At 44.6% G+C, this 18,044-nt stretch overlaps 1 protein-coding gene across 1 annotated transcript in view; it reads left to right on the top strand.

The window, feature by feature from the left end:
- Frmpd1 (FERM and PDZ domain containing 1) overlaps positions 1-18,044 on the top strand; it is a 123,657-nt gene that overhangs the window by 78,001 nt on the left and 27,612 nt on the right. Inside the window, exons 5-8 of the mRNA XM_045141957.1 lie at positions 269-314; positions 10,080-10,187; positions 15,855-15,950; positions 16,983-17,108. Of these exons, the coding sequence (XP_044997892.1) occupies positions 269-314; positions 10,080-10,187; positions 15,855-15,950; positions 16,983-17,108 (376 nt within the window). The remainder of the gene's footprint in view (positions 1-268; positions 315-10,079; positions 10,188-15,854; positions 15,951-16,982; positions 17,109-18,044) is intronic.

An 18,044-nucleotide genomic window follows, 5' to 3' on the forward strand; every position in this document is an offset into this window, starting at 1 on the left:
CTAACAAAGCTACCTGACTCCCTCCCTGTGAGAGGATGGTGTCTGAAGATCCCCTGTAGGTAGAAGGAGTGCCCTGGGCCAGCCCCAGTTCCTCTGATTGCTGCTTCCCTCAGCCAAAGAAGCCTTGCTAAAGCAACTGCTTTATCACCGTGTAGCAATCACACACCTACGCATGCACCCCCCCCACGCCCACATGCACACACATACCCTCCCCCCACACACACAGAATGACTAAAATTTTTACCTTCATTCTTTTTTTTTTTTTCAGGGAAACTGAAGATTCTCTTTCAATCACAGTTGTTCGCTGCATATCGGTAAATCTTTTCCTCTGTCCTGTATTAGATGTACCCTTCCTGGCCCCCAAACTCTGAACTCCTAAAAGATGTCCCTCAAAATAAAAGAAAGGCAGAGGGCAGTCAGTGAACGTGGCCTGAACACTTCCTGCTTACCAGTGCTGTGGAGGAAGCAGATGGGGTTTGGGCCCCTGACACTTAGGGTCCAGGGGGAGACAGACCTTAGTGCAGAGTGCATCAAACCAGGATTCTTTTTTTTTTTTTTTTTTTCCCAAAGGTAGGGTGTCACGACCTGGAATTCACTATGTAGTCTCAGGGTGGCTTCGAATTCATGGCAGTCCTCCTACCTCAAGCTCCTGAGTGCTGGGATTAAAGACGTGTGCCCCACACCCAACCAAACCAGGAGTTTTTTGTTTTTTTTTTTTTTCTCAATTTTTATTAACATTTGCCATGATTATAAAAAATATCCCATGGGGGCTGGAGAGATGGATTAGCGGTTAAGCGCTTGCCTGTGAAGCCTAAGGACCCCGGTTCGAGGCTCGGTTCCCCAGGTCCCACGTTAGCCAGATGCACAAGGGGGCGCACGCGTCTGGAGTTCGTTTGCAGTGGCTGGAAGCCCTGGCACGCCCATTCTCTCTCCCTCTATCTGTCTTTCTCTCTGTGTCTGTTGCTCTCAAATAAATAAATTAATTAATTAATTTAAAAAAATCCCATGGTAATACCCTCCTCCCCCCCATTTTCCCCTTTGAAATTCTATTCTCCATCATATCCCCTCCCCATCTCAATCAGTCTCTCTTTTATTTTGATGTCACGATCTTTTCCTCCTCTTGTGATGGTCTTGTGTAGGTAGTGTCGGGCATGGTGAGGTCATGGATATGCAGGCCATTTTGTGTCTGGAGGAGCATGTTGTAAGGTGTTGCAGAAGTCTTGATACCAGAGTGGGGATCACTTCTACCAAGAGACCCAACACACATTACATCGAACTGGAAGCTAATCTGCCCCCCTGGCCGCTTTTGGCTCCTGATGCCCTTTAGCCAACAGACTATGAAAGAAGTTCTAGTGTTGGTATGAGGGGGAATTGACCTAGAATACCAGGGAGGAATTGGATTACTGTTCAATAGCACAGGTAGTAAGAGCATGCCTGGATTGCAGGAATTTAGGACATTCTTTTGGTATTACCGTATGCTGATTAATGTCAATGGGAAACTACAATAACCCAGTCCAGGCCAGGGGCTGCGGCAGTCTTCCTCTTTCTGGTTGCCTCACCTCTGAGGAGACAGGGATATATGGAAACAGATGTTCACCATAGACTCAGTGCAAACCAGGAGTTTTAAGGCAGATTTGAATGGGATACTAAAGCAAGTCATTATTTTCAGTTTTCACTTCTGTAAGTTGGTAGAGATGATAATAAGAGTCTTGTCCATCTAATGAATAGCCCTGAGACCAAATGAGGTGCTGGATGGGACAGTATTCCATCAGCTCAAATTTGCCACAAGTATGGTAGAGATGAGGGAGAAAAATGGCAATCCTGAACCACCACAGGCCAAGGAGCCCTCTATAGATTATACAGGGAAAAGCACATGATCAAGTTATAAGAGTGGGGCTGGGGAGATGGCTTAGCGGTTAAGCGCTTGCCTGTGAAGCCTGAGGACCCCGGTTCGAGGCTTGATTCCCCAGGACCCAGATTAGCCAGATGCACAAGGGGGCGCACGCGTCTGGAGTTCGTTTGCAGTGGCTGGAGACCTTGGTGTGCCCGTTCTCTCGCTCGCTCTATCTATCTATCTATCTATCTATCTATCTATCTATCTATCTATCTATCTAACTATCTATCTCTGTCTGTCTCTCTCTCTGGTTCTCTCTCTCTCTCAAGTAAATAAATAAATAAAGTATTAAAAAACCAGAAAGTTGAAGACTAGGCACTTGTATAGAATTTAGTGTGTGATAAATATTGTATCCCAAACCAACATGAGAAAATATTCTTCAAGAAATCATACTTGAGCATTTCTTGAAGTAGTTGGTTTATTTTGTTTTGTGTTCTTTTTGAGACAGTGTCTCACTCTGTAGCCCAGGCTGGCCTGGGATTTATAGTGACCCTTCTGCTTCAGCCTCCTAAGTGCTGGTATTACAGGTGTGTCACCAAGCTTGGCTTCTTTAAGTGCTTGAGAAAAATATAGCCTCATCACATATTGTGTGGTGTTATGGAATCTAAATATAAAAATAAAAAAATAAGGCGGGCGTGGTGGCACACTCCTTTAATCCCAGCACTTGGGAGGCAGAGGTAGGAGGACCTCTGTGAGTTCAAGGCCACCCTGAGAATATGTAGGAATTACAGGTCAACCTGGGCTAGAGCAAAACTCTACCTTGAAACACTAATAATTAATAATAATAATAATAATAATAATAATAATAATAATAATAATAAAGATCTCTTTAAAAAGGGCTGAAAAGAAGGCTTAGTGGTTAAGGCACTTACCTGCAAAGCCAAAGGACCCATGTAAGTCAGAGGCTGTACAAGGGGGCACATGTGTCTGGAGTTCATTTGCAGCAGCTGGAGGCCCTGGCACACCCATTCTCTAATAATAATAAATAATAATAATAAAATAATAATTGAAAACGTATTAAAATAAAATAAAAGGCCATGTATGGGGCTGGAGAGATGGTATAATGGTTAAAGTGCTTGCCTGCAAAGCCTAAGGACTCAGGTTCAACTCCCCAGAACCCATGTAAACCATATGCACAAGGTATTGCACACATCTGGAGTGCATTTGCAGTGGCTAAGGCCCTGATGCGCCAGTTCTCTATTTCTTTCTCATAAATAACTAATTTTTTAAATGCTGGGTATGGTGGCATATGCCATTAATCCCAGAACTCAGGAGCCAGAGGTAGGAGAATGTAAGTTCAAGCCCAACCTGGGACTACAGAGTGAGTTCCAGGTCAGCCTGTGCTAGAGACAAACTCTACCTCAAAAAGAAAAGAAGATGTAAACAGCATGGATGGGTTACTGTCAGGTCATAGCTTGTAGCAAGATGTCCTTCATGGTGAGGGTTAGGAAGAAGCACAGTGAAAACATAGCTATTTGATTATGTGGAAATATAACATTTCTGTGGTCCAAATGCCCCACAAGCAAAGAAGTGGTCTCCTATCTTTTATTTCTTTGGAAGAGTAGGGAAAAAAAATCCACCTAACCGGAATTAAGATGTTTGGCATAAATATGACAGGTCAAGTGTTTTCTACACGATGAATAGAGGTTTTTCTGTTCTAACCAGAGTTTGTCTATGAAATAAGGTAAAACCAATATAAAAGCAGGGGAAGCTAATTAGTATAAATGATAGTGCAGGTGTTAAGCCATTCTTTTTATTTAGCTTATTATCATCTCAATAGGGAACATTTTCATCTTAATTAGATGATGATTTTTTTTCCTACTACATTTCCTTGAAATGAGCAAAATAAAACACTTCTTAAAAAGGGCAGAAAACAGTATATAGCTGCATCCTTTGAAAAACAGAAAGTAGGGCTAGGGAAATGGCTCAGCAGTTAAAAGGTATCTGCTTACAGAGCCTGAAGGCGTGGGTTGGTTCAGGTTCAGTTCCCTAGTACTTACATAAAGCCAGATGCACAAAGTGGCACTTGAATCTGGAGTTCAACTGCAGAGGTAAAAGGCCCTGAGATGCCCATATTGTCTCTCTCAAGTCAATAACTTAGGGCTTGAGAGATGACTTAGTGGTTAAGTGCTTGCCTGAGAAGCCTAAGGACCCCTGTTTGAGGTTTGATTCCCCAGAACCCACATAAGACAGATGTACAAGGTGGCATATGCATCTGGAGTTCGTTTGCAGTGGCTGGAAGCCCTGGTATGCCCATTCTCATTCTCTCTCTCTCTCTCTGCCTCTTTCTCGCTCTGTCTATCTGTCTCTCTCAAATAAAAATAAGCAAAAATAAATAAGTTAATCTTTAATAACTTTAAAATAATTTATTGATATAGGGGGAGAGAGAGAGGCAGATAGAGAATGGCATGCCAATGCCTCTAGCCACTACTAATGAACTATAGATGCATGTGCTACCTTGTGCCTCTGGCTTACGTGGGTCTTGGGGAATGGAACCAGGATCCTTAAGCTTCACAAGCAAATGCCTTAACCACAAAGCCATTTCTCCAGCCCAAGTTAATTAAAAAAAAAAAAAAGAAAAGTAGGCTGGGCATGGTAGTGCCCACCATTAATCCCAGCACTTGGGAGGCTGAGGTAGGAGGATTGCTGTGAGTTCCAGGCCCATTTGCATCTACATTGGGTTCCAGGTCAGCCTGGGCTATGGTGAAACCCTACCTGGGAAAAACCAAAAAATGAAAAAAAGAAAGGAGGAAGAAAGGACAGCTTGTGTTTTCCAATACCACTCTTGTGAGCCAACACGACTTCCAGACACAATGTTAATGACTACCGTGCTCTGAAGAGCCCTCAGGAGAGCCAGTCCATGGCCATGAGGACCCCTGAGAAATGCCTGGAGTATTGTCTGGGTTGCTCCTGGGCCTCCACTAGAAGTATCCCAAAGAACAGGCATTGCGGTAGGCTCATACATGTCCTGCTTCACCGAGGAGGCTTACTGTGGTCCTAGGAGATTCCTAGAGTCCTCAAATAATTTGAAATCGATTGGAAATGATCAAACCCAAGTGGGAATGTTAGTTGCTACTTCTCTAAGACATAGAACTCTATGGAAAAGTAAATTTGGGGTAACTTTTGTAGACCTACATTTGTTCCTGTCAACTATGCTAATTATTTTTAATTGTATCACTACTAGTAGTTAACATGTTATGTGCTTTTCACCAAATGGAAATGCTACAGAGCAGATGTACTGGTTATCTCCCTTTTACAAGGTGGACACTGTGTCACATCCAGAGTGCTGTGGGACTGCATTGTTTTGTAGGGAGTCACACCCCAGCTCCCACACTTACTGACTTCATGCTATCTCACCTCCTTAAGCCTCGTTCTTTCCATAAAATAAGATTGAGTAAAAAGATACAAGATTGAGTAAAAAGATACAAAAATGATTTTCAACTAGTCCTTTTTAATACCTTTTAAAGGAGTACCTCGTTGGCAAAAACACAGAGATTTTATCAGCTCTGGTCTGAAGCTCTGATGAATTAATTCCAAATGCAGGGAGAGCTTAGAAGTCCTGGGATAAGGGGTAGCTCATATCCTCTGAGCTGTCTTTCAGATATGTCACTTGGGGGCTGGGGAGATGACTCAGTAGTTAAAGGCACTTGTTTGCAAAGTGCTGGTCAGAGCTTCTTGATTCCCCAGCACTCACGTAAAGCCAGATGCACAAAGTGGAACATGCATCTGGAGTTTGTTTGTAGCAGCAAGAAGCCCTAGCATGCCTATGTACACTCTCTGTCTCTCTCATAAATAAATAAATAAACATGTTTTAAAAGAATAAATAAGCCAGGTGTGGTGGTGCACGCCTTTAATCCCAGCACTCAGGAGGCAGAGGTAGGAGAATCTCCATGAGTTCAAGGCCACCCGAGACTACATAGTGAATTCCAGAGCAAGATCCTACCTCAGAAAAAAAAAAAAAAAAAAAAAGATTATTGGGAGGCAGAGACAGGAGAATTTCCCAGAAGCTCACTAGTAACACAAGAAAGAACAACGACAGAGACCCAGAGGAAGAAACCCTGCCTCAGTTGAGGTGGAAAAATGAGGTCTGACCTGAAAGTTGTCCTTGGACCTCCACACATGCAAGGTGACATGTGAACACCTGTACTCACTAACACACTCTCTCTCTCTCTCTCTCATACACACACACACACACACACACACACACACAGAGAGAGAGAGAGAGAGAGAGAGAATGAGAGAGAGAAAAGAACCCAGCATTATTGACCTTGGTGTATAGCTAGATAGTAGATCAGTTGCCTAACATGAACAAGCCCTGGGTTTTATCCTCAGTACAGTGAAGAGGGTGGGGGGAAAGAGTAGAAAAGAGAAATCAGTATTATTTCGAGTGCATATCAACTAGTTTAAATCCACCTAATGGCTCTGCATCTGGCCTCTTCACAGGGGGATTATAGGAGAGATTATTGAATGCTTTGCAAGAATGAAAGAATAGTACGGGCTGGAGAGATGGCTTAGCAGTTAAGGTGCTTGCCTGCAAAGCCAAAGGACCCAGGTTCGATTTCCTAGGACCCACTTAAGCCAGATGCTCAAGTGGGGGTCATGTGTCTGGAGTTCATTTGCCATGGCTGGAGGTCCCAGCATATCTATTCTCTCTCTCTCCCTCCCTCCCTCTCTTTTATAAATAAATAAATAATAAAATATTTTTTAAAAGAAAGGATACTGCTATATGCGCAGGACCCTGGGCTGCCAATCTGGAATACTGTCTTCAAAAGAAAAATTAACTTGATTGGCTATGACTTGTTCTTGGCAACTCCATATTAGTAATTAGTGATCACTACCTAAAAGCTCACTGGTCATCTCTCATTATGTATTTTATTTAGGGGTGGGGATTGATTTAGGGTCTCAGTCTAGCCCAGGCTGAACTGAAACTCAGTAGTCCCAGGCTGGCCTAAAGCTCATAGCAATCCTTCTACCTCTTCCTCCGAGTGCTGGGATTAAAGGTGTGTACTACCACATCCAATTTTTCAGATATTTTGCCAATAATTAATGACAAGTTGACAAGAATGTATGTGGGTGGTTTTCTTTCTTTTTTTGTTGTTTTTGTTTTGTTTTTGTATGTGTTTTCTTGAACCCTCTTCATTTTCTGGGGACATTTGGCCATCTTTAGTCTCAAAATATTTCTTCTGTTCCCTGGTCTTAGATGATGCTAAGTGTTGCATATCAAGTTCTGAAAGCCTCCCAGTTTCTCTTGACTAGGAGTTTTCAACTCACTCAAAGCAATCTAGTAGTCTTACCAATAATTTGGGGTTGTAACTTTAAGACCAATAATTCTACAGGTATATTTCTTCCCTGGGAACACTGCCATGTTTTCTCTGTCCTACAAAATAGTTTTTTTGTTGTTGTTTTTTGTCTATAGCCATACCACCCTGAACGTGCCCCATCTCGCCTAAGTAGTTTTGTTGTTGTTTGAAAGCAAGATATATATCACAGCTATCTATCCTATCACATAGAGGCTTTAGTCACCAGAAAGATCACCATTATCTTCTTGGATTAAAATTTCAGAATCACTGGGTGTGGTGGCATATGCCTTTGATCCCAGCACTCGGGAGGCAAAAGTATAAGGTTTGCCATGGGCTCGAGCTCACCCTGAGAATACATAGTGAATTCCAGGTCAGCCTGGGCTAGAGTGAGACCCTACCTTGAACAAAAAAAATTCAGAATCATATGTTCATTTCATGTACTTCATGGTCTGTTTATATCTAAATCTATGAGCATAGTTTCCAGCAAGTTCCCTCAGCGATGTTATTTCTCTTCCACAGAGCACGGCCCAGAGCTCCATCTCGGGACTCTTATTAATATAATCACTTCATGGCTGGCCGTAAAGACAATTTAGACCAAGGAAACATGTGGTGCTAGGCTGGGGAAATAGTGTGTTGGTCCAGGGAGATCACACCCTGTTGGTGTACTTCATGTCAGATACTATTCAAGTGTCACAATTCGGCCTGATACCATCTAGTCCCAGGCTTCACCATAGACTTATACCAAGTGACGATGAGTCTGTCTACCTCTGGAGAAAGAAGGTACTACAACATAAGAATAAACAGAAGCTAGTGACAAATCACAGAGGCCAGAGCTCCAGAGACCCAGGTCGAACTCTTTCATTGTACAGATGGGAAGGCTGAAGGCAAAGGAAGGGAAAACAGCCAGAGTCACAGTGACTTCATTTGGCTTAACACACACACACACACACACACACACACACACACACACACACACACACACACCTCTTTTCTTTCATAGGAACTTGTGCTTGAGGTCATTGTCACAACTGTTGGTAGAACTTGGTTTGGAATTCAATCTTCTCCTTCATGGCCCAAGTCTTGGTCTTCAGCATATTGCCAGCATTTTGCTGCCGTTTTGAACTTCAGCTGTTCAGGCACATAAGAAGATTGTCTGGCTGGAAAGATGGATCAGCAGTCAAAGGCGCATGTAAATCCAGATGCACACAGTGGAGCACGTGTCTAGTGGGAGGCCTTTCCTCCCCCTCCTCAGCTTGCAAGTAAATAAATAAAAAACTTAAAGAAAGAAAAGAACATTGGGCTGGAGAGATGGCTTAGCGGTTGTGGTGGTTTGATTCAGGTGTCCCCCATAAACTTAGGTGTTCTGAATGCTAGGTTTCCAGCTGATGGAGATTTGGGAGTTAATGCCTCCTAGAGGCAGTGTATTGTTGGAGGCTGGCTTATTATAGCCAGTTTCCCCATGCCAGTGTTTGGCACACTCTCCTGTTGCTATTGTCCACCTTGTGTTGGCCAGGAGGTGATGTCCACCCTCTGCTCATGCCATCGTTTTCCCCTGCCATCATGGAGATTCCCTTCGAGCCTGTAAGCCAAAATAAACCTCTTTCTCCCACGAGCTGCTCTTGGCCGGGTGATTTCCACCAGCAATGTGGACCTGACTGCAACAGTAGTTAAGGTGCTTACCTGCGAAATCTAAGAACCCATGTTCATCTTTCCAGATCCCATGTAAGCCAGATACCCTTGTGCACATGTATGATCTTGTGCATGTGTCACCTTGTGTATCTGGCTTACATGCCCAGCCACAATGTTTTATTTTTTTGTGATGCAAGCCCAACAGACTGAAAGAGAATTGGCATGCCAGGGCATCTGGATTTCGATTACGGTAGCTGGAGGCCCTGGTGATGCACACCTTTAATCCCAGCACTGGGGAGGCTGAGGTAAGAGGAATACTGTGAGTTCAAGGCCATCCTGAAACTACATACTGAATTCCAGGTCAGCCTGGGCTAGAACAAGACACTGTGTCCAGAAACAAACAGGGATAGAGAGATGGCGTAGTGGTTAAATCACTTACCTGCAAGGCCAAAGAACCCAGGCACAATTCCCCAGAACCCTTGTAAACCAAGATGTACAAGGTGGCACATGTGTCTGGAGTTCGTTTGCAGCAGCTGGAGACCCTCGTGCACTGATTCTCTCTACGTACCTCTTTCTCTCAAATATATAAATAAAAAATATTTAAAGCTGATTATCTCAGATATACATTAAAAAAGCCTAGTGTGGGCTGGAGAGATGGCTTAGTGGTTAAGCGCTTGCCTGTGAAGCCTAAAGACCCCGGTTCAGGGCTTGGTTCCCCAGGTCCCACGTTAGCCAGATGCACAAGGGGGCGCATGCGTCTGGAGTTCGTTTGCAGAGGCTGGAAGCCCTGGCGCACCCATTCTCTCTCTCTCACTCTATCTGTTTTTCTCTCTGTGTCTGTCGCTCTCAAATAAATAAATAAATAATTAAAAAAAAAAAAGCCTAGTGTGATGGGACACAACTTATATCCCAGCACTCAGGACGCAGAGGTAGAAGGATTGCTGAGAGTTCAAGACCCCCCTGAGACTACATAGTGAATTCCAGGTTAGCCTGAGCTACAGTGAGATCCTACCTCGAAAAAACAAAACCAAACCAAAGAACACTGTATGTGTTATGAGCCCTATATTTTAGGGGAAAAGCTCTTTAAGTGGGATGTTGTCCTGTTGTAGGATTTACTTGAATCTATAACAGCTGGATATTAAATATGAATATTAATATAATACTAAAGTATTTCATTTTTTCTTTAAGAAATGAGGTATATATACATAGCTTTATGAACACACTGTTCTAAAGTGCATCATGTTAATGTTTCTCAGGGAGCCCCCAAGTCATCCTTCCTGACTGAGGAAAAGAGGGCCCGGCTGAAGACCAACCCTGTGAAGGTGCACTTTGCTGAGGAAGTGCTCGTCAGTGGACAAAACCAGGTGCGTCTCACTGCAGATGGAAATTACTGTTGCTGGAGCTGGTGAGATGTCACCTAGCACATGCTTCCCTGCAACTCTATAACCCTCAGTGCCGACAGGACGTGAAGAGAGCACCGTGTATTTGCTGGATGAGAGAGGCTGGGAGGCCTTTAGGTGGGGCAGGAGAAAGGTCTTATTGTTCAGCCGCTCTGTCCTCCTGCCCATGAAGTTTCTCAGACTTTAGTAGTTAACGTCTCATGCGTCTTCAAGCTTAGTACTCCCGTGCAAGGTTATTGACAATATTGGTGGTAGTAGGTGGAATTGCTTTTTAGTGAAGGGTCCAACATCTATTGAACCTCTATTATGTACCCTAAGCCTTTTCTGTACCTAATGCTTAGTCATTACAATATCCTGCCAGGGGTGTATTTTAGCAGAAAAGGAAGCAGAGGCTTAGCAAGGCCAAGGGAATTAACTGTTATGATCACATATTGAGAGAAGTCAAATAGCATGGGTCTATGGCACTTCATGTCTTTTTTTTCCATCATGGTTTTGTTGTTGTTTGTTTGTTTGTTTTTTGAGATAGGGACTCACTGTAGTCCAGGCTAACCTGGTATTCACTATGTAGTCTCAGGGTGGCCTCGAACTCACAACAATCCTCCTACCTCTGCCTCCTGAGTGCAGGGATGAAAGGCGTGCGCCACCATGCCCAGTTTGCTATCTAGTTTTTGTAAGTATTTTATTGATTTATTTCCAAGGAGAGAGAGAGAGAATGGACATGCTAAGACTGCTAGCCACTACAAACTCCAGATGCATGCGCCACTATGTGCATCTGGCTTTTATGTGGGTACTGGGGAATCAAACCAGGGTCATTAGACTTTGCAGCCAAGTGCCTTAACTACAGAGCCATTTGTCCAGCCCAATGTCTAGTTTTTTTTAATATTTTATTTTTATTTGTTTATTTGAGAGAGGGAAATAGACAGTGTATGTGTGTGTGGGGGGGGGGAAGAATGAGCATGCCAGGGCTTCCAGCTACTGCAAATGAACTCTAGATGCATGTACCCCCTTGTGCATCTGGCTTACATGGGTCCTGGAGAATCGAACTGAGGTCCTTTGTCTTTGCAGGCCTTAACCGCTAAGCCATCTCTCCAGCTCTGTCTAGTTTTTGATATAGGGAGCTTCAGGCTAATGGAAGTGGAGTTGGGGTGCAGTATCAGAAGACACATTTGTAAAGAGAATGTTGGCCTACCAATTGATTTTATTTTATTTTATTTTATTTTTTTTGAGGTAGGGTCTTGCTCTAGACCAGGCTGGAATTCACTATGTAGTTCCCGGCCAACATTGAACTGACAAGTGATCCTCCTACTTCTGCCTCCCAAGTGCTAGGATTAAAGGCGTGCACCACTACGCCCGTCACAATTAATATTTTTAATGTGGCTTTCTGGACAAAAGACATTTTACACAATGTAATATTGCCATTCTGAATTTTGCAATAATATTAGGTGCTAAAACTTTCAAGTCAAAACTGGTCCTTGAGCTGGACATGGTGGCACATACCTTTAATCCTAGCACTTGGGAGGCAGAGGTAAGAGGATCACCATGATTTCAAGGCCACCCTGAGACTACATAGCGAGTCCCAGGTCAGCCTGAGCTAGAGTGAGGCTCTACCTCAAAAAGAAAAGAAAAAGCCGGGTGTGGTGGTGCATGCCTTTAATCCCAGCATTCGGGAAGCAGAGGTAGGAGGATTGCCATGAGTTCAAGGCCATCCTGAAACTACAAAGTGAATTTCAGGTCAGCCTGAACTAGAGTGAAACCCTACCTCAAAAAAACAAACAAACAAACAAAAAAAAAAAAAACAAAAAAAAAACTGGTCCTTATCTAGCTGGTGTTCTTGCCATCCCCAGAGAAATAGTGGGTGGAATAGGGGTCCATGAATATTTTAATAAATGACCCAGTTGTCCTGTTCCGTATCCTCAGACCCTTATTTTCTCTCACTGTTACCTGAGTGAAAAAAGGTATATTTGTTCTGAAAAGGGCCAGTGGAAAGCCAAATACATTAACCAGAAATATATACATACATGTATATGTGTGTGTGTGTGTGTGTGTGTGTGTGTGTGTGTGTGTGTGTGTGTGTATACATGATGCTGTCAGTCAGCAGTTCTCTGAATCTGTGTGTAGTCATGCTTGTGAAAATGGATTGAACCTCTTTAGCAGATGAAATTTACATTCAACATGTGTATTCACTTGCTCTCAGCCAAAAGGCCAAGAAACAACTGCCGTGGGGAAGGGCAGTGCCCAGCAGTGCATAGTGGAGGTGAGATCTACCTAGCAGGACAGAATGGTCAGTTGTTGAAATGGCCATGACCCCTGTCCCCCATACACTGATGTCTCTCAGAAAAGACTAGAGAATGTTTGGTTTTGAGACCTAAAGCAGCTACCAGACTGATTGAAAGTTTTGATGGGGGTGGGCAGTTTTGATGCTGAGAAAAGACTTACAGCCATGAACCACATTGGGGACTCTGTAAATGAGTTTGTAAACATTTGGGGGTAGAAAAGAACATGACTCAATGATTGCTAGGAAATGTGACAAAGAGATCTCATTCCAATAAATTTAGAACGTAAGAAAGTTTAGATACAAGACATATATTTACTAAAAGATATCTATAATACTAACATAAGACTGAGATTCTCATATAGAAGAAAATGATGTCAAATGATTTTTATGGGGGGGGTTGCTTGTTTTGTTTTGTTTTATCAAGGCAGGGTCACATTCTAGCCAAGGCTGGCCTTGAACTCATGGTGATCACGAGCACCACCACACCTGGCCTCTGTTGGGTGTTTTGGTGAAAAGGTGACAGGCTTATTTACCCAGATGGGCCTTCTGCCTAAACTTTCTGTAAAGATATGTGCCAGTGGGAGCGCTGGTTCAGATCCTAGGAAATGTGGAATATCCCACTGGCTGTAGCAGGTACTAGTCCTCAGGTCCATTTTTTTAAAATTTATTTATTTATTTATTTGAGAGCGACAGACACAGGGAGAAAGACAGATAGAGGGAGAGAGAGAGAGAATGGGCGCACCAGGGCTTCCAGCCTCTGCAAACGAACTCCAGACGCGTGCGCCCCCTTGTGCATCTGGCTAACGTGGGACCTGGGGAACCGAGCCTCGAACCAGGGTCCTTAGGCTTCACAGGCAAGCGTTTAACCACTAAGCCATCTCTCCAGCCCCCATTTTTTTTTTTTAATGACACAGTTGTTTATTTTTAGCATAATGACTAAGTGGGAAATACGTTTGAGTATTAGAAACAGGATTTCAGAGAAAGACATTCCAGTGCATTGTAGCTCTTTCTGAGAATAATGATGACGTCATCCACATTTATTCACTTTTGTAACACTGAAATTATCTAATATGCCTGACTTGATCCCAATCTGTTTCTGTTCTGAGAAAGTTTCAAGTTAAAAGCCAAAATACATCTCATTGCGAAACAAGTCCACAAATAGTAAATATAAAATCTTGTATTTGCCAGTATCTGCAGCAGCTCTCCCTTATCTGGTATCTCTTCTGCAGGTTTGAGACATCTACAGCCAGCACCACCTAAGGTCCATTCTTAGCATTGCAGTTAATCACTGAGAGATCACTTTTTAATGAGCACTGGCCCTGAGGGGGGGGGGGGGGAGGGATCTTCCAAAATCCTGGCCCGTCTTGCTTCTAGGAATTCTGACTAGCATGGGGTTGACTAGCGCTGCAGCCCCTGCTTTCAAAGCCCCTCAAGAATGGCAGGTTCCCTTAGCAGTCTTGCAAACCTGAAGTGATTGTTGGGGTGTATGGAGGCAGAGAGCAGCCCTCCACTAGTGCCAGCAGTAGAAACAGGGAGGGGGCCCCTAAGAGAACATTCTGCCATCACCCCCATGCCATGCCAAGCCACAAAGGAAGGGTTCAAGAAGCTCAGAAAGGCCGGGCGTGGTGGCGCACGCCTTTAATCCCAGCACTCAGGAGGCAGAGGTAGGAGGATCGCCGAGAGTTCGAGGCCACCCTGAGACTACATAGTGAATTCCAGGTCAGCCTGGGCCAGAGTGAGACCCTACCTTGAAAAACCAAAAAAAAAGAAACTCAGAAAGACCCAACGTGAAAGCAGCCATGTTGATCATCACTTACCAACGGTGTGGCGTGAAGGCCACGGCCGGTGGCGCTGTGTCAGCCGTGAGTACTGACAGGCATACGCGGCGCTGCAAGGTGCTCACGGCACGGCCCCTCCTCCCCACTGTCCTTCACGGCCAGCAGCTGTCATGCATGTCCCCGATAAAGCAAGCCTGCCCTTTGGGGAGACTCCAAATGCTAAAGAAACAGCGCCTGGGCCAGGGAGAGGCATGTTGGCAAGTTGAATGTGGACGTTTGGGGCTTACAGTCCCTGTACTAGGAAGAGGCTCCCAGAAGAGGATGCCTCTAAGGCAGAGAAGGTGTGGGAAGACTGAAAGGAGGTTTAGAATTGAGCTTTGTCCTCACTAATGGAAAAAAAGAAGAAGTCCATTCTGAGCATTTCAGGAGGAAGAGAACCGGTTCAGGAATTTTGTTTCACCAGCCATACTGGGGGTTGGCCAGAGAAAACTGTCATTCTAGGCCTCCATGAATTACCATTGATTTACTTAGCCAGCCTGTCAAACTATGAACAGTGGCCATGATGGGCCATACAGTAGGGACCCACCATCCCCAAATGAGAAGTTGGGGTTCATTAAGACTCCACCAGGCCTATCTGGAAGGAAGGCGACCTCACTGGTCCTTCTATTGATAACCAGTTATTCCCAAGGCCCTCTAACGCAACTGACAGCAGTTCCCTTTACTGAGTCTGACTCCCGCAACCCTGCGTAAGCTCTTCCATATGTTAGTGGCTTCTACGAAGGCCCACTGCTCTTGGATTTACTTCAAAGGAAAGATAGCCACTATTCTTGAATTTATAACTTGTCCCCTGCAAAAGATAACTCCTTCAATTCAGGACACAGGATGAGGATTGGGTGTCCCTGCCGCTTCCTGAGATGTCTGCAGGAAGGTGACTTCCAAGGTGGATGTGTGACTATCCCTGTAGCATATGTGACTGCAGAGTGGGGAGTTGGTGGATATCACTGGGGCTCCAGCCATGCAGGGACTTCGTTGCAGTGTCCACTGTCCCCTGGATAGGTTCCTGCTCCAAGTCCTTCCCTCCCACCAGGAAAACAGAGGCAAGGACATAAGGGCAGCGCGGTCCGGGTGAGTGCTGAAATGCCTCCACGATCATTGGTGGTGCTAAACTCTCAATTTCTAATAGTGGATTCTTGTTTTAATCTCATCACGGGCATGCAGTGTCCCTGGGGAGGGATCCAGTCCCCTTGACCTGCCACTTTCCAGGTGCCCTTTATCACTTTGACGGGACTCTCATTTTGGTCTGCAGAAATGTTCTGTCTTGGCATGCTTCTAGACTGTAAGATTTGAGTTGTTTTGTTTCATATTTTATGTTTACATGCATCTTGTATTTCTCTAAAAACTATAATAAAGTTTTTGACCTTTAAAAAAAAAAAAAAGAAAGAAACAGCGCCTGATGTGGTGAGGCCCCGTGGAGATCCTGCTCTCCGCAACAGGCTGGGCCAGATGGCCGGGGGGTGGCACCCCCTGGAATAGGAAGGGTACATCAGGGACATGCCCCCCCCCTCTCATGTTTTCCAGGGGAATTCTCTGCTGTGCATGCCCAATGTGCTCAAGCTGTACTTGGAGAATGGACAGACCAAAGCGTTCAAGTTTGAGGCCAACACAACTGTGAAGGTATTAAGAGTTAACCTGGAAAGGAAGGGAGGAGGGTACTTAATAGGTTGGTATGGTATATATGTAAGTACAATGATTGAGATGGGGAGGGGATATGATGGAGAATGGAATTTCAAAGGGGAAAGTGGGGGGGGGGAATTACCATGGGATTTTTTTTATAATCATGGAAAATGTTAATAAAAATTAATAAAAAAAGAAAAAAAGAAATATTTTACTTATTTATTTATTTATGTATTTGAGAGAGAGAGTCAGAGTCATACTAGGGAATTAAACCTGGGCCCTCACGCTTCACAGGCAAGCACCTTAACCACTAAGCCATCTCTCCAGCCCTTAATCACTTTTTAAAAAAATATTTTTGTTTATTTTTAAATATTTTTCTTTTTATTTATTTATTTGAGAGCAACAGACAGAGAGAAAGAGACAGAGAGAGAACAGAGAGGTGACTCTAGAAAGAGAATAAATCCACAGACACTGAGAGACTGGGGTCTCCCCTGGGTGGCTTCAGCCTCCTAAGAAATGTGTGTGCGTGGAGTTGCAAAGGGGAAAGTGGGCGGGGGGGGGGAGGGAACTACCACGGTCTATTGTTTATGGAAGTTGTCAATAAAAAAGAAAAGAAAAAGAAGCTGGGTGTGGTACACACGCCTTTAATCCCAGCACTCAGGAGGCAGAGGTAAGAGGATTGCCGTGAGTTCGAGGCCACCCGGAGACTACATAGTGAATTCTAGGTCAGCCAGGGCCAGAGCAAGACCCTGCCTCAGAAAAAAAAAAAAAGAAGGGAAGAAAGAAAAGGAAATGTGTGTGAGTATGTGTGTGTGTGAGAGAGAGAGACTCTGTGGGTGATATAAATTATATTATTATAGAAAGAAGAGAGGTACAGGGTCTAGAGGGCCCAGCATGCACGGCCAGAGCCCTCCCTCCATGGGCTGTGACCCAGCAGCTAGGCTTTTCCCTTCCTGGCTGTTCTGAGGAGCCATGAGGCCAGGGAAGTTCTCCAGCTCGCCAGGTGATCCCTGTGCCTCTCCGCCTGCCCAGGACATCATTCTCACAGTAAAGGAGAAGCTGTCCATCCGAAGCATCGAATACTTTGCGCTGGCCCTGGAGGAGCAGTACAGTATCTCCCGGCTGCATCTGCTGCATGAGGAGGAGCTTATCCAGCAGGTAGGAGGATCAGCTGCTGCTCCCGGGGAGCCTGGCCAGGGCCACTTGGACCTGTCCCAGGGGGCCCAGAGCCTAATCAGCCTGGGGATAACAGGTTGAGAATCAGGATGCATTTTCATCTGCTCCTATGAGGCCAGGAGAGAATAGCTTTAAGTCCCATTTTATCCAGATGTGGTGGCACACTCCTTTAATCCCAGCACTCAGGAGGCAGAGGTAAGAGGATCACTGTGAATTCGAGGCCAGCCTGGGGCTACAGAATGAGTTCCAGGTCAGCCTGGGCTAGAGTGAGACCCTACCTCAGAAAAAGAAAGAAAGAAAGAGAGAGAGAGAGAGAGAGAGAGAGAGAGAGGAAGGAAGGAAGGAAGGAAGGAAGGAAGGAAGGAAGGAAGGAAGGAAGGAAGAAAGAAAGAAAGAAAGAAAGAAAGAAAGAAAGAAAGAAAGAAAGATGTCCATTTTACAGATGTGGAGATAGGAAACAGCATATGTGAGTGCCTGAGATATTCACAGTGACAGGGCCACTGTGGGAAAAGAGAGGAATATGGCCTGGCAACCACTGTGCCTCATCACAGCATTCCACCCTGTCTATCCTAACAGGCAGGCATTATCTTCCATTTCACAGAAGCAGCAGCGGAGGTCAGAAATGTCAGGTCACTTTACAGTGGTAATAAGATCGCAGATGTGGCAATAGAGGCTTGTAGTGGGAAGGTGATTCTCCCTGTAACATAGCTGTTAGAGCCCTCACTCCATCTTTTTAAAAATATTTATTTGCAAGGAGAGAGGGGGACAAAGAGAGAATGGGCACACTAGGGCCTTTGTGCATCTGGCTTTATGGGGGTACTGGGGAATTGAACTCACGTTGTTAGGTTTTGCAGACAAGTGCCTTAACCTCTGAGCCATCTCTCCAGCCCACCTCCACTCTACCTTCTGATTCAAGAT

This window comes from Jaculus jaculus, chromosome 1 (assembly GCF_020740685.1).
Source record: "Jaculus jaculus isolate mJacJac1 chromosome 1, mJacJac1.mat.Y.cur, whole genome shotgun sequence".
NCBI lineage: Eukaryota > Metazoa > Chordata > Mammalia > Rodentia > Dipodidae > Jaculus > Jaculus jaculus.